Here is a 16314-nt window from a genome sequence, read left to right as displayed (position 1 = left end):
TAACAACATACTTAAATACTATTTCTTGTACACAACTTTTATATGTATGTATGTTTCTTGAAATGCAAATTTTGTTAAATCAGCACAATGATAAGAAAATAGTGGAGATGTAAAAGAAATAGGAATCAATATTCATTTCACAAATTTGTATTCTAACCTGGATCGCTGACACATTATTTGGGTACCTTAAAGGCCAGTGCTTTTTTTGGCAAATGTTCCTTTTATCATCCATTTATGCAGTTATTGCCATTACAAAACAAGCAAACCTAAAATGCAGGTCTACGATCTCTTTGAGAATAAAACCTATGTTTCATTTTTACTACATATATACCTGCCAAAACAGAAACCTGCATAAGGTTTCGAGTGTCCTTGTTTATTCAGGTAACGTCAGTGAACTAGATAGATGTTTCATCATTGCTTTTTGTAATAATGTAATAGTAGTGTTCTGAGGTAGTGAGCTGGAGAGATAAACGGTTTTCTTCTTGTTATTCAGAACTGAGCTGACCAGAGTTTTGAAGATTCTTATGACAAAGAAAAGGAGCAGCACTTGGCTGATGAGATCATCAATTCTATAAAGTCCTTCGACAAATGTGGAAAACAGAAAAGATCTTAAGAGATCCAAGTGTGAATTTGAGTCAAAAGTCAGTGCCGAGTCCGACCCAAGACATGAGTCCGCATGCAATATTTTCCTGGTGCAAGCAATTCCAGAGTCAGCTCTGTTATGATTGCTGTAAGACCCCATACACGGTGAGGACCATGCAAGAAGACAGGCAATGTGTAGTGGTAGATACCATCACGGCAGAAGTGGGTGTAGCCCTGGTTCTTTTCTTGTAGCAAGTGGGAGAAAGACAGTGTGAAGACAGCCTCAACCTGTAAATTGAACAACAAAGATTGAGTGGAAGCATAACTTGTCCAATTTAGTTATGAGCAGGGACGTGCAGTCAGGGGAGGCAGAGCCTCACCACTGTCATCATGAAAAGGAAAAAAAATGTAAAAGGAAAAGGGCAAGAGCTGAGGTCAGGCTGAGCTAGTTGCTGCCAGAGTCACCGTGGATGACTCTGCTTAACTGTTTAAAAAAGCCTCTACAGGAGGAGGCAGGAGAACGACGTGCCTCATCTAGTCTGACTTTAGGCGTTTTATGATCTCTCGAGCAGAGTTAAGCAAGGGTTAAAAGCCTAAAACTTCCTGACATAGGTGAGGCACATCGTTCTCCTGCCTCCTCTTGTAGAGGGCGCTTTTTTAGAGGCTTTTTTAAATAGTTAAGCAGAGTCATCCACGGTGACTCTGGCAGCAACTAGCTCAGCCTGACCTCAGCTCTTGCTTTTTTCATTTTACATTTTTTTTCTTTTCATGATGACAGGCAAGAGCAGAGTTGAAATCCTCTCTGAAACAGCTGGAAAAGGTATGTGTGGGTCAGAGGGAGGGGAATTCAAACTTCATCTTCAAGTGTAGATCCCTCCCCAAGTGTAGTTTGATTGCAGGCAGAGCCACGTTGCCTTTTCAAACACAAACACACACACACACACACACACACACACACACACAGAGCTGGATAAAACTATATAAGCCCAGCTTCACTGATTACAAGTTTGAAAAGGCAACGTGGCTCCGCCTGCAATCAAAGGCTCGGATCGGAAGGCAGCAGGGGAATGGGGGGGGGTATGGCAGAGGAGCTGCTTTCAAGCCATTGGAAAATATATCCAATCCAACTTCTGTATTTCTGTTTGTTTGAGAGAGTGAGTGGGAAGGGGGTAGGAGAGATAGTCCAATCCAACTTCTCTGTGTGTGTGCGTTTGAGAGAGGGGGGAGGGAGGAGGGAGGGGGAGGGAGAATAAAAAGAATGAAGGAAACCTTTTAGCAAAGGAGAAAAACAAATGCTGTTGCTTTAAATGACTGAGCATGCCTGGCTGTGGAATTCTGGGAGTTGAAGTCCACAAGTCTAAAAAAATTTGAAACCCACCACTGTGTTAGTGCCTCACCAGCCATAAACCTCACCGCACGTCACTGGTTATGAGATAACTTCTCTTTCTTCAAAATCCTTTGGATGTAATTAGTTCAACTCTCAAATTGTAATATTGGGGAAAAAGAGGATCAGAAATAAACAGAAGCAAAAAAGTGGGGGAGGCTCAGAAATAGAAACATCTGGTATCAAAAAGAAAGAAAATGCTGCATCCCACCCATAAGATTCCGACCACAGGCCACTTATGCTCCACTCAAGAGATTACTTCCAAGGGAATTAGTGCTTAACACAGGAAGAAATTGCCACTAGAATATCACTAATTGTCTGAGAATTTTCTTTCACACCCATCTTTCTAGAAAAATATATTGAATAAAAATATGTGATACACTATGTCACTGTGTTCCAGTTAATATTCTGATTCACCTCTTGGGGGTTAGGTTTCAGTGTCAGGTTCTCCAAAGGTCCCAGGTTTGCTAGTACAGGAGCCACCATCATATTAGTCTGGGGGAAAAAAGGCAAAATTAAACAGATATTAGTCGTTCACTATTACATGCTTTCTCAAAGAAAACCATAAAGGAAAGCATATCACAGGTGGCATGTTAATCCCCTAGCCCAGCCTTTTCTGTTTCCTGGAAATTTTCCATTTCTCTCATTGCAGACAGCAATTACAAAAAAAAACTCTGCCCCCCCCCCCGATTCTTGCACGAAACAGCATATCCATCATAATTCCACGACTGAAGCCTATTTCAAAGTTCATCTTATCACTGAAGATAAAGGGCTACATTAAGAATTACCCTATCAGGAACAGGCCTCATGATTCCCCAGACACAGTCCTCCTTTAACCGTATGCCCAGCTCTTCATGGGTCTCCCGCAGTGCTGTGGAGATAGCATCTTCGTCAGAGTCATCACGTTTACCACCTGGGAAACTGCAAAGACAAATACGTTATTGCGCAAGGGAAGTTTGGGATGGAAAAACTTAATTAAGATCACCTAGCATTGAGAGGGACTGGAAAAGTTAGAAAGTTTCCTGGACATCTTCTGGCTCAACCACTAATGTTGTGCCAAGTTCTTCAATGAAGGTACATCCTGTTGAATTGCCATCCTACTTTTCAAATACCCCCCCCCCCAGCCTATATTGCTATTAAACATTTGTGTGCCAATTTCTAATGTTTCTAAGCAATGCTTCCCTGTCACTTTCTTTAGAACAACTCTAGAACAATTAGGTCTTGCCTTTTGCACGACTCATATATCTGGAGACAACTATTGTTCCTCTTCTCTCTCTTTAATCTTCTCTAGAGCCGAGGTGGCGCAGTGGTTAGAGTGCAGCACTGCAGGCTACTTCAGCTGACTGCTAGTTCTGCAGCTCGGCGGTTCAAATCTCACCGGCTCAGGGTTGACTCAGCCTTCCATCCTTCCGAGGTGGGTAAAAAGAGGACCCGGATTGTTGTTGGGGGCGATATGCTGACTCTGTAAACCGCTTAGAGAGGGCTGAAAGCCCTATGAAGCGGTATATAAGTCTAACTGCTATTGCTATTGCTAACTGCTCTATACTCAGCCTTTCAACTGTTCTTTAGAAAACTTATGAGGTCCACCAAAGACAACAAGAGGGGGTTAATGACTCCCATCTGCGTATTCTGCAATTTATCTTTGCATTTACCAAGGAGGAAGATTAAGTTGTCAAGTACCTGACTTCCCCTTTGTATAAACCGGTCAGAGTGCTGGAACGCAGAGTGTACAGGATCGCTGGGTCCCCAGCCACAGAGCACAGAGATACCAGCACAGCTGCCCCCATATTTTCTTTCTTGTACCGGCTGGTGGGTTTTTCTAGCAGCCCTCTGCACCGCTGCTCGTTTTCCCAGGATAAATATCTACGTACCAGACCCACGCTGGCTATGGGCATACAGAGTGTACGCTTGCAGAGGTAGTGCAGAGACTGAAGCATAGTGCCCTAAATATTGGGGGGGGGGGAGAGAGAAAGGGAAGAATTTCACCTGAATGGCACCCCACACCTTGAGACTCAGTGAATTCCTTAAGCCTCATCGCATGGTTCCTAAGGCTAATCCCAATTTGTTGTGCAAGGGAGGCAGGGAGGGCTAAAGTTTGGAATCCAAACACAAGGGTCAACATTTCATCTCCCTTGTCAAATCTGGACCAACTACTCTTGGTCGGCGACAGTTGCTTCTTGTCATGTCAGGAAACAAGCACAAAGACCCGGAAAACACACAGGGAATTTGACAAGCCCAGAGCAGGCAGGAATTTAAAATCCTCCATAGTCAGAAAATGAGAACTATTATAGGGTGGTTAATCAAGGGTGCAGGTCTTGGGTGTTTTTGTTTTGCCTTATCAGCTTTACCCAGGGTTCTCCATGAGAGCTGGACATCACCTCCCATTATCCTTGGCCAGCCAGCCTGAGATGGGAGCCGTAGTCCATCCCATCGAGGAGATGCCGGGGCTTCTGAAACCGTCCCATTCAAAGTCTCCAGAAGAAAAGGGGGGGCAGGGGAAAGGAGGTTCGTTCTTTCGAGAGCAACAACCAAAGGCATAAGACGGTCGTCGGTCCGCTCCCACAGTTACCCGCAACTACCCGGCGACGCAACCAGCTACTCAGAGCAATCAAAAACCCAGCCGAGAATCCCAGTTTACAGTTCTTCCTATTAGCCTCGTCCTTCCCCTCAACAAACATGGCGGGACTGAAAAGCTTCCCAACCTCTGCTTTTCAATAAATGGGGGTTGGGGGTGAAGGGCGATGTCAGTTAGGGCATACTTCCGCCAGGCAGAAATATGGAAAGCGCCATTCTAACCTCGTAGAAACGTTCCTCCGTCAAAAGAGGAAATTTTTCGCCGACAGAAGCTTAAAAGCGACAGCCGAGAACGCCGCCTCCACCAATGAGACGGGAGAATGGCAAAAGCCACGCCCCAAACTGAGAGCCTGGGCGGTGCAGCGAGAGCTCCCTCGCCCCTTAAGAGACCTTGAGGGTGGCTGTTAGGATTTTATGGCCGGAAAGGTTAGAGGGCTAAACGGATCTTTAAGGGCATCTTTAAACCATATTTCAATGATTTACACAGGAAACCTTTTTGTGCTGACATACCCTGACAAGTTTGAACTCCACCCAATATACATATATTCGTAGACTATGGGATGAAAAAAGATCTCAAGGTTGATGCTTGCTTTTATGAGATTTAAGACAATCATCAAACAGTAATTCTAAAAATCCTTACTTTAGGGTAGGTATTAAACCACATGAAGCATCAATGACAAAATGTAAAATTTATTTGGGGTTTTCTGCCCTGGAATTAATCCCCAAAATGATGTGTTTGCCACCTTGAGTTATTTGTAAAAGTAATAAAGGCAGCATACAAATAAATAAATGCACCCAGACTTGTCATAATCATTTATCTATAAGCACAAATAAACTAATAAATAGCCCACAGAATCTCTTGTAATAGTAACACCTATTATTCAGGAAGTTATTTTAAGCATGCCCGCTAGTCTTAATGTTAGACAAAAATTGTGGTCTATTTACTATGGAAAAATATGTAAAATAATTCAAATGCCACCATGGCTGAATATAACGATGTAAAGTAGGTAAGAGGGCAGGTCCCAGTTTAACATTCCTAAGTGAGGTTGGAGCCCTGATATATAACACTATGTTTTACCCCCTAGGTTCTCCAAAGATCCTGTGCTTTTCTCTTCTCACAGTGGATGAAATAGGATTTTGTATTACAATACGGCATTTAAGCAATTTAGAGGCCATTGAACAACTCTAGGTGGCATAGTTTAAAAACCAGTATAGAATACCAGAAATCATAAGCAGCCCAAACTACTCCATTTTGTCCCTTTTAATTTCTTCCAAAGAGGCAAGAGTACAATAATTACATAATGTACTAAGCCATGATTACACTTTTGGCTTTTGAGCATAGTATGTGAATCCTGAAACTACGTTGCTCAAAAAGCTAGTTCAAGAAGTTATGGATGAAAGGCATCTTTTATTACACTGCACTACTACTTTCTTACTAAGCCTCCAGTTTCTAAAGATGACTGATACTGCTCATCCAACAGCATGAAGTTATTTATTCAGTCAAGTCCAACCCTTCGCGATTCTCTGGGTCAGGTTTCTTCACACCTTCTGATCTTGCACTACTTCATTGAGTTTTTCTATGCTACAGCTGGTGTCAGCTTTGATAGTATCCATCCACCGTGTTTTCACAGCTTGGGTTCTTTTTGCAGCTAATTCTTCCAAACATAATTGCTTTCTTCAGTAAATTCCCCCATGACATGGCCAACTGCACATCCAACTACATATGCAAGTCAAAAGTGAAATATATCTGCAGAGCCAGATGTGCTGCATTAAACCATTTCATCCTGATGTTTACTACTTTAAAAAATTTAAAATATTTGCAAATTATTAGTACAATCAGCTTTCCATTTTATCTGCACATTTATAAGTCTTGCATAAGAAGAATTAGGAACAGGAAAGTAAAGGTTTAGATGAGTTCATCAAAGTTGTATTTATGTACTATGGAATCCTGACTGGTCATTTTGGACAATTATTTTCTCATGAATTCATATAGTTTGTAAAGACTTCTTTGCTTCATTTCATAATCAATCACTCCAAGTAATATATAAAGGCAATTCAAGGCCTCAGACACAGGATGTTGCTGTGCTTGTTCTGTGAGATGTTCTAGAACTTCCTATGTGGTTTGACTCCTAAGTTACTTTCATGGGGCATATTGTATTCTATTTCTAATGCTATCCAGAGTCACACTTATGAATCAGATGGCCATATAAATCCAATAATCAAATAAGATCACATCCAGGTATTCACCTCATTCTCCTTGCTGTAAGAAATTACACATATCAGTCTAAAGTATTTAATAAATTGCCCAAGAAGAAAGCAAAAAAGAAAAACTGGTAGTTGAGGCAGGTTGTCACAAATAATAGAAATTAAACTCTGTTACTGAAGCCCAAGCAAAGGTAGATGTGGGCTAGAAAAGATTATTTGAACAGTGTAACTTCTTTGAGGTGGGCATTATAACTGTTCATCCAGATGACTGCTTTTTAGATTCATTATATTGCCTCATCCGTTCCTCCAGTTCTGGACGGAAGTGACGAATTAGACCCTGTAAAAAATCAAGCACAGGAGTTACCCATTAAATACATCTGTAGCATTCCCCGTACTCCAACCTGAGGCCTCCCTACAAAATCATTTCATTTCTAGCTCTCTGTCAAGCAAATTGCGTGATTCTTCAGTACATTCTGAAGTAAAAAGGAAATTACCTGCACAGGCCAAGCAGCCCCATCTCCCAGGGCACAGATAGTGTGACCTTCAATTTGTTTGCTAATTTCCCAGAGTGCATCAATTTCTGCCACTTGTGCATTGCCTCTCACAAATCGCCACATGACCTTGTTCATCCAGTCAACACCTGTAGGAAAGGAATCAACATTAAAAGTGGAATACAAAGCCTCATGAAAATCAGCAAGGCAACACAATACTTAATACAGAAGTGTAAATTGATTTTGCTGCCCAGGTTACAGGTCTTTTTCCTGACCTTGGATTGTCAATTTCCCTCCTCAGGGATTTTCAGATATCTGTTTCCACTATATTTTAAATAACAATGGGATAAAAAAAATAATGTGAATGTTTTTTCACACTATTTTTTCAATCCCAACCCTAATTCAGAGAATTGTGGGATAATTTTGCTAATACTTCAAAAGGTTTGAATAAGAACACTCACCTTCTCGGCAAGGTGTGCACTGCCCACAACTTTCGTGCTTGTAAAATTCAATTAGGCGGGCAATGGCTCGAACTATATCTGTCTGGAGAGAAAGAGAAGAAAATGAAGATACATCATATGCAAAACCCAGAGAAATAACTCTAGGGAACATTGCTTACCGATTTGTCCATGACAATGAGAGCTGCTGTCCCAAGCCCAGTCTGTGCCTCCACTAAGGCATCGAAGTCCATCAGAACTGTCTCACATACTGACTTGGGGATGAGCGGAGTTGAAGAGCCCCCAGGAATCACAGCGAGCAAGTTATCCCAGCCACCTCTAATGCCGCCTGATCAGAAGGCAGAAACACACCATGAGGCCTGGCTCTTTAGATGATTGGATCAGGTCAACATACAAGAGGAACAAAAGGAACTAAAAAGCTGATGCCACTAATATAGGTATCTAAATTAAAGTGACACCTCATTCTTTAAGGTGAGTAAGTCACTCTCACCTGCATGTCGTTCAATTAAATCACGCAATGGTATTGACATCTCCTCTTCCACAGTACAAGGGTTATTGACGTGGCCTGAGATATTGAAGAGCTTAGTGCCAGAGTTACGCTCACGTCCAAAGCCAGCAAACCAGGTACCTCCTCGACGGCAGATTGTAGGTGCTACCGCAACTGTTTCCACATTTGCCACTGTGGTAGGGCACCCAAACACCCCTAGAGAAAGAAAGAAAATGGGTTAACATGAATAACGTTTCTGAACAATCTTAAGATGAAAAAAGGAGAATGGGCACAAGAATAATTAAAACGGGAGTTTTAGTACTATTAATGGGATATTTGGTAGGGACTTAAAAGTTATTTTAGGCTAAAAAAAGTATGTTGATGGCCTTATATATAGATAGACAATGAGAGTCTCATGTTGACTTGAGGAAGCATATTAAAAATTAACACACATACACACACATACGTAGAAGGAGCATTTAAAATGCCTTACCTACATCTGCAGGGAAAGGAGGCTTGAGGCGGGGTTTGCCCTGTTTGCCCTCAAGGGATTCAATAAGTGCAGTCTCTTCACCACAAATATAGGCACCTGCCCCTCTTGCTACAAAGACATCAAAGTCGTAGCCAGAGCCACAAGCATCCTTGCCCACCAGTCCTGCTTCATAGGCCTCCTTAATTGCCACCTAATAAAGGAAGATAGCATTAATTACTACAGCCAAAGCCCAAACACCAGTGACCTTGATTTCTGACCATAAAAAAGGCAATCTAGAAGACAAAATTAAGGTAACCACAAGAGACAGCAGCTTACCTGCAAATTTGATGCTTCATTGTAGAACTCTCCACGTATATAGATATAGGCAGCTCGAGCCCCCATAGATCTTCCTGCGACTAGGCAGCCCTCTATTAGCTTATGGGGATCATGACGCATAATCTCCCGATCCTTACAAGTGCCTGGTTCCCCTTCATCTGCATTCACTACCAAGTACTTAGGCCTGAAACACAGAAATAATTACATTCATCAACAAGAAGAAAAGCCTCTCCAGCAGTATGCGCTCCAGTTAGTAATGCTATCTAATCTATTAACGTTTACAGTCTACATAACTAATCTATCCAGTCAGGATCTTCACTCAGTCAATGATCATAGTGTCCAACTTCAGCCGCAAGGAAATCAAGGCTTAGGAAACCTGAGCATACAAGTATACATCCTAAGTATTACTGAGGAAACTATATTTGTATTTCTGCAGCCACAGGAAATGATAATATTTTAGCCATATAGCAAAACTGAAAAGAGGTGGATTTTGAATAAGAGCACACACAGAGATATTTAAAGCTGACTTTTCCAAGTACAAATCTCACACTCCATCTATCTAGCTAGTCAAACTAGCTATCCCCCTTATAGCAGCTCTTCTGGATAAGAAGTCTATAAATCTGGCTGCTTCACAGAGCCAATCATTCTAGAGAACACAACTTTTTTTTGAAAAAGAGAGAAGAAAAGATGGGTTTAAAACTTTTGAAATAGATATAAATCATTCTTCAAAGTTGAGATGCACAATTTTAAATATAAAAGACTGAAATGGAAACTACAGTTGCAAATTCTAATTAATAATAAATGGCATTCCAACCCAAAAGTAGAAGGAAAAATTATGGCTTAAACTGGTTCTGCATAAGAAGACAATCAGAGTCTAACGTTTGAAACTACAATGTTCATAATTAGTACCACACCTGCCATCTGGAGGCTTATTCATAAAGCTCCACTTGAGGCCAGTTGGAAAGCCAGCTCCTCCACGACCTCTCAGGCCTGAAGTCTTTATTTCATTCAAGATCCAATCAACACCCTTCAGCAGGATTTCCTTGGTTTTATACCAGTCACCTCGGCTCAAAGCCCCTTTCAACCTAGAGACAAAAAAGAAAAAGTCATGCATATTAACTCCATTTTGTAAATAAATTTAGAGCTGCTTTTCCCATCTGGGGTTGTTCAGGTATCTCAGAATATGATAACAGTTTAATGTAGTGGTTAAGATACTGGACTAAAAACTTGGAAGCTGCAAGTCTTCCTTTCAGCATGAATATGATTTAATCATGATTTTGACCCAGTTGGTCTCTCTTGGCCCAACTCACCCTACATTAAGGGTTCTTAATATAGAATATAGAAAAATAGGAGGCAAGAGCATTTTGAATCTATCTTGAGTTGTACCAATAGGTCCAGTATCTAAATACAATGGGATTTGGAAATGTTTGTAACTAGGAAATATATCTTCCTCTTGTAGATGGAGTTGTGAGTCTTCATTTCTAACCACAATAATGAGAAAATGATAAAACATGCATTGTGATATCATGACATGAGCCTTGTCCTATGGTATATGTAGCACAAGTAAGTAAAAGCCATAATTTGCATCACACTGCATGTTTCATTGCTTATTCTCTTAGCCCCTGTATGAAAACCGATAGTTACAGAATTAACAAGCATTAGCCTTCACTTTGCTATTATAAAACAATGGTAAACATCTAAGAAAATGCAAGAAAAATAGGTTTTCCTTTAGCTTTTCATCTCTATTTTTCTTAATTCACTCCCCAAAGTCAGAAGAGACTAAAAAGAAGCAGAAAGATGTGGGGTTGAGTAAGACTTCCAATTCTATCCATGGTCATGCTGACGCCAAGCACATTACTGCGGATTTTTCTTCTCTATTTTCTATTTTAGGCAAAGAAGTAGAAGCCAGGACATGACAATATCCTGGCACTTTTTTCCTTTACAATAATAGTAAAGGGAAAAAAGTAGTAGCTGCACAAATAAATGCACAATCACAAAATTGTGCAGTGCCAAAACAGCAGAGAAATTTGATTGCCAAGATAGCAATTTTGCAAGCAACCAATGAATACACACAACTAGAGAAATTTAAAACAATTACAGTTGTATTTAAATAAACCACAACTGTTAGATAAGTAGAAAAATATTTTTGCCAGCCTACAATTTAGACACTAGTTAAATGTTTAAGCCACCATTTCCTTCATAACCTTTTTTCCCACTAACTAAAAAAGATTTGAAAACTGTGTATTTTCCTGTCAGCAAGTAAAATATATTCTACATTTTTGTTTCTTACCTCCAATCATGACGTCCATAAAGATTAGTAAAAATGCGGTCCTCATCTTTGAGCGGACCAAACTGAGTTTTCTTTGGGGGTGCCTGTCAAACAAAAAGAAATAGCTTTAATAGTTTTTGATAGTTATACTACAAAAATAGAACAAAAGCAAGAAAACGAAAGGGGCAAACATATCTCTTTCCAAAAGCTAAGCACAGAAACTGAGCCATCTTCATTATATGCAAGGAAAAAGCACTCTCACTCTCCCCCAAGAATATATATTTTAAAACAGGAGTTCATGCTAAACATAGAAATAACTAAAAAGCATGCTGGAGGAACCGATGAGGTCCAAAAAGCAGGACTTTGGAGATCTCCATCATCCATACTCCCTTCCCTTATTCCTCTAGTTCAATCCTGTTTTTGAATCTGCAGCACAACATTGAACATAATGGTAGTTCTGTGGCACACCGGAAAATTATGAAAAGCATATAATATTTTTAAAGGTATAAGACATGTTTTAAGAAGTTAAAACTATTATACTAATATCTGCACTGTGCTGCATATACGGATCACACAGAATATGCCCAGCACAAAAAGAAGAAAAAAATAACATAAGACAAAAATCTCGAGGCACACTAGAAACAAGCCCATGGCATGCCTTTGCGCTGTGGCAAGCTAGCTGAGAACCACTGCTGCAGTTGTATAAGTCCCCATCCCTTCTCCCCTTTCCCTTGTTGAAAAAGAAATAAAAGAAGGGCAAGTAGAAGTCACCGATTCCGGAGCAGCGGCGGCGGAAAAAAAGCGAGTCTGGGTGCAAATCGGACGGAGGCGCAAGGTCTGAGCCCCCAACATAGTGGAGAGCGAAGGGGGGGTCTCCCCTGCTGCAGCTCCTAACCTCGTCACCTTCACCTGTCGGGCGCAATAATAATACGTCACGATGTTTCTCTTCGCTCTTCCCGAAAGACCAGAGGCGGGGCAACTTCCTTTGGCGTCTGGGATCATGGGAATTGTAGTTTAAGTTCCACAAGGCAGTGCACGCGATCTCCAACCCGTGTTTAAGGCCGAATAAATGACAGACTGCAGCGAAAGTTCGGGGGTTTTTTGGAGCAAGAAGTGATGGGTGTGGAATAAAGCAGTATATGTGCGTCGCATAGTGGTTGATAAAATATATTTATAATTATTATAAGGGTAAATTTTCCTCTCGGATTTGTTTGCAACATGTATGACAATATTTAGGATCCTTAAAAAAAATTATCGGATATGCAAGGGACTATTCCGATGTCTATTTTCAATACAAGGAGTGAGATTTCACATGTTAACTATTAAAGCCCTATGTGCTTAAGACAGAAGTTTGTAATTAAAAGATTGCAATAAATTAATGTTTGTAGCAAAATCAACCATCTTTTACTAGGTACTGGACATCTTTCCCATCTAGTCTTGGTTGTTGCAGTCAACTGCACAACCTTCTGGAGCCTTTTCAAATGCAACTCATAGTAAAACTTGGATCATATAGTTAGCTGGCTTCTCTTTGTCAGGTTAGGTCAAAGATTTTACAAATTTTAGGATTCCATCTGTGAAGATGGCTGGACACACTTTGATAGCCTGCTTGTGAAATTGTTACATAGTTATGTAAAATAATCATTGCAGTCGTAAAATCCTACAGAATATTTATTATCTATTGGATTTTCATAGGTGGTTAGCTGGGCAATAGTCAACCAGGTACTTTAAGAACGTTCATAAGATAGGCATGACTAAAGATGCAGCAATTTGCTATTTTATCCAATTAATAATGGACTGTTTACTGCTTCAAATATGTTGTATGTATTTTGCGTATATGTATTTTATGTAACTAGTCATTGGGCTATACAGTGGCTATAAATCCCACATGCATGTTGTTAGATGTCTCCAGTTTTAATCAATATTGTTTATAATTTTGTGGATTTACCATTGTACATATTCCTATCTTCTAAAATGATATAATAGTGCTTTTTTCACAAAAATGTCCTCTACTGGCTTGCTTTATTTACTTATTTTAGTTAGTTGGTAAGGATTTATCTTGCTCTTCAACCAAACATATTCTTAGAATGTAAGTATAATCAATTTTTTAAATGCTCATAGGTTTGCAGTCTGCAGCATCATGGCATGGCATGAAGAAGAAAACAATTTCATTTTGAAATTAAATAATATATAATTCCAGAAACTGTTTTCTATAATTTGTTCTCCTTAAATATGAAATGTTCTGATTATGCTTCTGTCTCTATCTGGTACACAAAGGACCACAGATTCCGGATCCCTCCGTTTCCATTAGTTCCACTGGTGCTTGCCTTTGCCAGTTTACCTAGTTTTCAGAAAGCTGCTAATCTGCTCTGCCAGGGAGGATTACATCACTGATCTCTCTGATCCTGTTGATTCTTGGTCCGAGAAGGATGATCCCATTATATTGGAGTGTGCTCTAGGATAGCAGTTGCATGGAAGTGCTCCAAAATTCTAAAGAGGGATCATCAATCATACATAGAACTTGAATCCCCATTTATAGAGAGGCCAGGCCAGCCATTAGACAGTGAGGTACCTACCTCAGACAAAAGATGCAGGGAGGCATTACAGCAGTATCTTCAACTCCACTTGACTCTCCTAAAGCTTCTCTGTTCTATGAGCATTCCCATCTTTCAGAGCTAGTACTGCTGCTTGCACATTGCTAGCCCGGGTAGCAAGAAGCTAGAGCAGTAGTGGGTTTCAAAAAATTTTCGAACCTACTCTGTGGGTGTGGCCTCCTTTGTGGGAGTGGCTTGCCGGCCATGTGTGTTTTCTCTCTCTCTCTCTCTCTCCTTCCTTTTGTCTCTCTGTCCCTTTTTCTTTTTTTCTTTCATCTCTCTCTCACTTTTTCTTTCTTTCTTTCTTTTTTTATTTCTTTCTTTCTTCCTTTTTTTCTCTTTCTCTGTGTGAGTCTGTCTGTCTGTCTGTGTCAGTGGTGGGTTTCAAAAATTTGACGAACTGGTTCTACCGAACTGGTAGGAACCCACCTCTGATCTAGAGGCTTGCATTACCAATATCTCAGGCAGTATGGCTGAAAAAAACACCAACCAAACACCTAACCAAGTAAGCAAAAAGGACAATTTTGATCAATGAATGTGAAGCATGACCATATGATACACATTGGCGTATGGAGAAATGAAGTGGAAAGGTACTGAATGACAAAAGGGGAGGAGGGGCTTATGCCCCCCCCCTTTTTGAATTGTGAGCCGCCCTGAGTCCCCCCAGGGAAAAGGGCGGCATACAAATAAAGGAAACTAAACTAAACTAGTACACCCTTCTCGAGTAGAGTGAAGGACACAATTCTACTGCCAGTGTTGAAGGTAAAGTTAAGCTGTTAGTATCTATTTAGCAGAGGAAGACCTTTCTGTCCACTGTCTCACATAGCAAAATGTCTTGAGCTCCTAGTAAAAGTAGCTTGTGATGGTAATACAAAGATTAACAAGCATGCCCATGATTTTCAGTGACATCATATAGAAGTCCCTCCCTATTTATATGTTCAAAAGATAGGAATAGTATCATTTAAGAGTTGCATGTGGCCCTCAACCATATAGTGGCCCTGAGTCTAGCATCACCCTACTGAAATTCATTTACAATCCAGCAATTTATGGCAGAATTGATTCCCCCCCCCCAAAAAAAAGGGGCTAACATTCATTTCTCCAGGACTAACTTGCTTACTTTTCTGTAAAATTACCAACATAGAAAAATAAACAAGGCTTTGAGTCCCGTTCCGTCACCCCCACCCTAGAAGACATTGTCATTCTCTCGTGCTTGTATCCCTAGAGACGATTTCTTTTTTTAAAAAAACAAATAATGGCTCCCTTGTAAAAGAAAATATTTAAAATTGGAGTTAAAATCATATTTCATCTATGACAAATCAGAATGGGTCCCCTCCTTTAAAATTTCTTATTAAATTTATATGCTGCTCATATCACCCTCCAATGTGACTCTGGGTGGCCTACAATACAATACATATAAAAGACCATTTAAAATTACAAGAGTTAAATACAGGCAAAAAATGTGGGGATGAAGTAGTGTCTTCTCTGTCACTGCACTAACCACCTTTAGCCTAGAGCATCCCCAAGCCAACTAGCAGAACCAAGTTTTAAGGTCTTTCTAGAGAGCCAGAAGGATTGAGGGGAGTGGAACTCATCTCCACTGGCAAGATGTTCCAAAGGGCAGAGGCCACAGCAGAAAAGTCTCTCCTCCTATCTAGACTTCACGGCTGAAATTCCTTGGCTGATGGAGTGTGCAGTTGGTCCCCTTCTGCTAAAACAGGAGTGGGCAACTATGGCAACTTTATAACCGTGGACTTCAACTCCCATGGCTGGCTTAGGAATTCTGGGAGTTGATGTCCACAACTTGTAAAGTTGCATAGCTGCCCACCCCATGCTAGAATGAATAGGGAAGCCTGGCCCCTTGGGGTGAGATGGTTCTTCAGATATCCTGATTTATTAAAAGAATTCTGGTTACAAGTCTGAGAAAAGCTTTTTTTCTTTTCAAAGATACATTTGCAGAATAGGTACAAGGTATGTATGATGAACTTATATAAAGAAAATACCTAAGAATCTCAAGCAGAATAGCAATATGACCTATTTTAAATGTATAATAAATAGAAATAACTTGATCCAACACAGAAAAGAGAAGCGACTGGGCAATGCACCCGTTGAAAATATGGAAGATATGACAAGAATGTTTGATGAGGCGGGGCAGAAAATGGTTTGACACTTATTTAATAGACAACTGTCTGAAAATAAGTTACCTTAGAAATGGTTGCTGAAATTATTTTAATCAAAGTGACTAATAGGATATTTTCTCCAATTTGTAGTAGAGTTCAATATCAGATCCTGATAAAAACAAAAAAAATCAGCAGTTTTAGCAATCTTTAATCCTGAAATGCAGTGTACACCATAATTTTGGAACTGTAATCTTGGAACCTGAAATGCAGATTACTGCTAAGAGAAATGTACGCTGCTAGTAAGAGAGACCAGAATATATTTAAAGGGGGGGGGAGTTGACTGATTTA

The 16314-nt window shown here is 40.3% G+C and overlaps 2 protein-coding genes across 3 annotated transcripts; both read right to left on the bottom strand.

Annotated features, from left to right (window-relative positions):
- Positions 1-215: 215 nt before the first annotated feature.
- NUDT8 (nudix hydrolase 8) lies at positions 216-4815 on the bottom strand. 2 transcript variants are annotated; one of them, XM_014062997.2, is made up of 5 exons: positions 4763-4815; positions 3647-3909; positions 2755-2887; positions 2384-2461; positions 216-870 (listed from the first exon to the last, which is right to left on the bottom strand). In XM_014062997.2, the coding sequence occupies exons 2-5, from the start codon at positions 3901-3903 to the stop codon at positions 643-645; spliced, it is 696 nt and encodes a 231-aa protein (XP_013918472.2). In that variant the 5' UTR covers positions 3904-3909; positions 4763-4815; the 3' UTR covers positions 216-642. The 2 variants fall into 2 exon arrangements, with proteins under 2 accessions (XP_013918472.2, XP_013918471.2); XM_014062996.2 differs by lacking the exon at positions 4763-4815 and adding an exon at positions 4315-4513.
- A 2004-nt stretch (positions 4816-6819) lies between these two features.
- Positions 6820-12189, bottom strand: NDUFV1 (NADH:ubiquinone oxidoreductase core subunit V1). The gene is made up of 10 exons (XM_014063019.2): positions 12030-12189; positions 11280-11362; positions 9904-10074; positions 8990-9173; positions 8675-8864; positions 8185-8397; positions 7856-8022; positions 7698-7779; positions 7240-7385; positions 6820-7082 (listed from the first exon to the last, which is right to left on the bottom strand). Exons 1-10 carry the CDS (start codon positions 12108-12110, stop codon positions 7002-7004), a joined length of 1398 nt encoding a protein of 465 aa, XP_013918494.2. The 5' UTR covers positions 12111-12189; the 3' UTR covers positions 6820-7001.
- Between the last annotated feature and the right edge of the window lie 4125 nt (positions 12190-16314).

The sequence above is a fragment of the Thamnophis sirtalis genome, unplaced genomic scaffold, assembly GCF_051295495.1.
Source record: "Thamnophis sirtalis isolate CommonGarterSnake01/CBP01778 unplaced genomic scaffold, rThaSir2_p1.2 scaffold_1, whole genome shotgun sequence".
NCBI classification, from domain to species: domain Eukaryota; kingdom Metazoa; phylum Chordata; class Lepidosauria; order Squamata; family Natricidae; genus Thamnophis; species Thamnophis sirtalis.
This window is presented reverse-complemented; position numbering and strand designations above follow the sequence as displayed.

Excerpts from the sequence above, each read along its gene's own strand:
- NUDT8 (XM_014062996.2), bottom strand. The coding sequence starts at position 4,341 with ATGTCCAGCTCTCATGGAGAACCCTGG. Across the intron at positions 2,888-3,646 it reads TTATACAAAGGGGAAGTCAG|TTTCCCAGGTGGTAAACGTG; the intron begins GTACTTGACAAC and ends TTGTCTTTGCAG. Across the intron at positions 871-2,383 it reads TGAAACCTAACCCCCAAGAG|GTTGAGGCTGTCTTCACACT; the intron begins GTGAATCAGAAT and ends TTCAATTTACAG.
- NDUFV1 (XM_014063019.2), bottom strand. The coding sequence starts at position 12,110 with ATGTTGGGGGCTCAGACCTTGCGCCTCCGTCCGATTTGCACCCAGACT. Across the intron at positions 11,363-12,029 it reads CCGCCGCTGCTCCGGAATCG|GCACCCCCAAAGAAAACTCA; the intron begins GTGACTTCTACT and ends TTTGTTTGACAG. Across the intron at positions 7,386-7,697 it reads GTGCACACCTTGCCGAGAAG|GTGTTGACTGGATGAACAAG; the intron begins GTGAGTGTTCTT and ends CCTTTCCTACAG.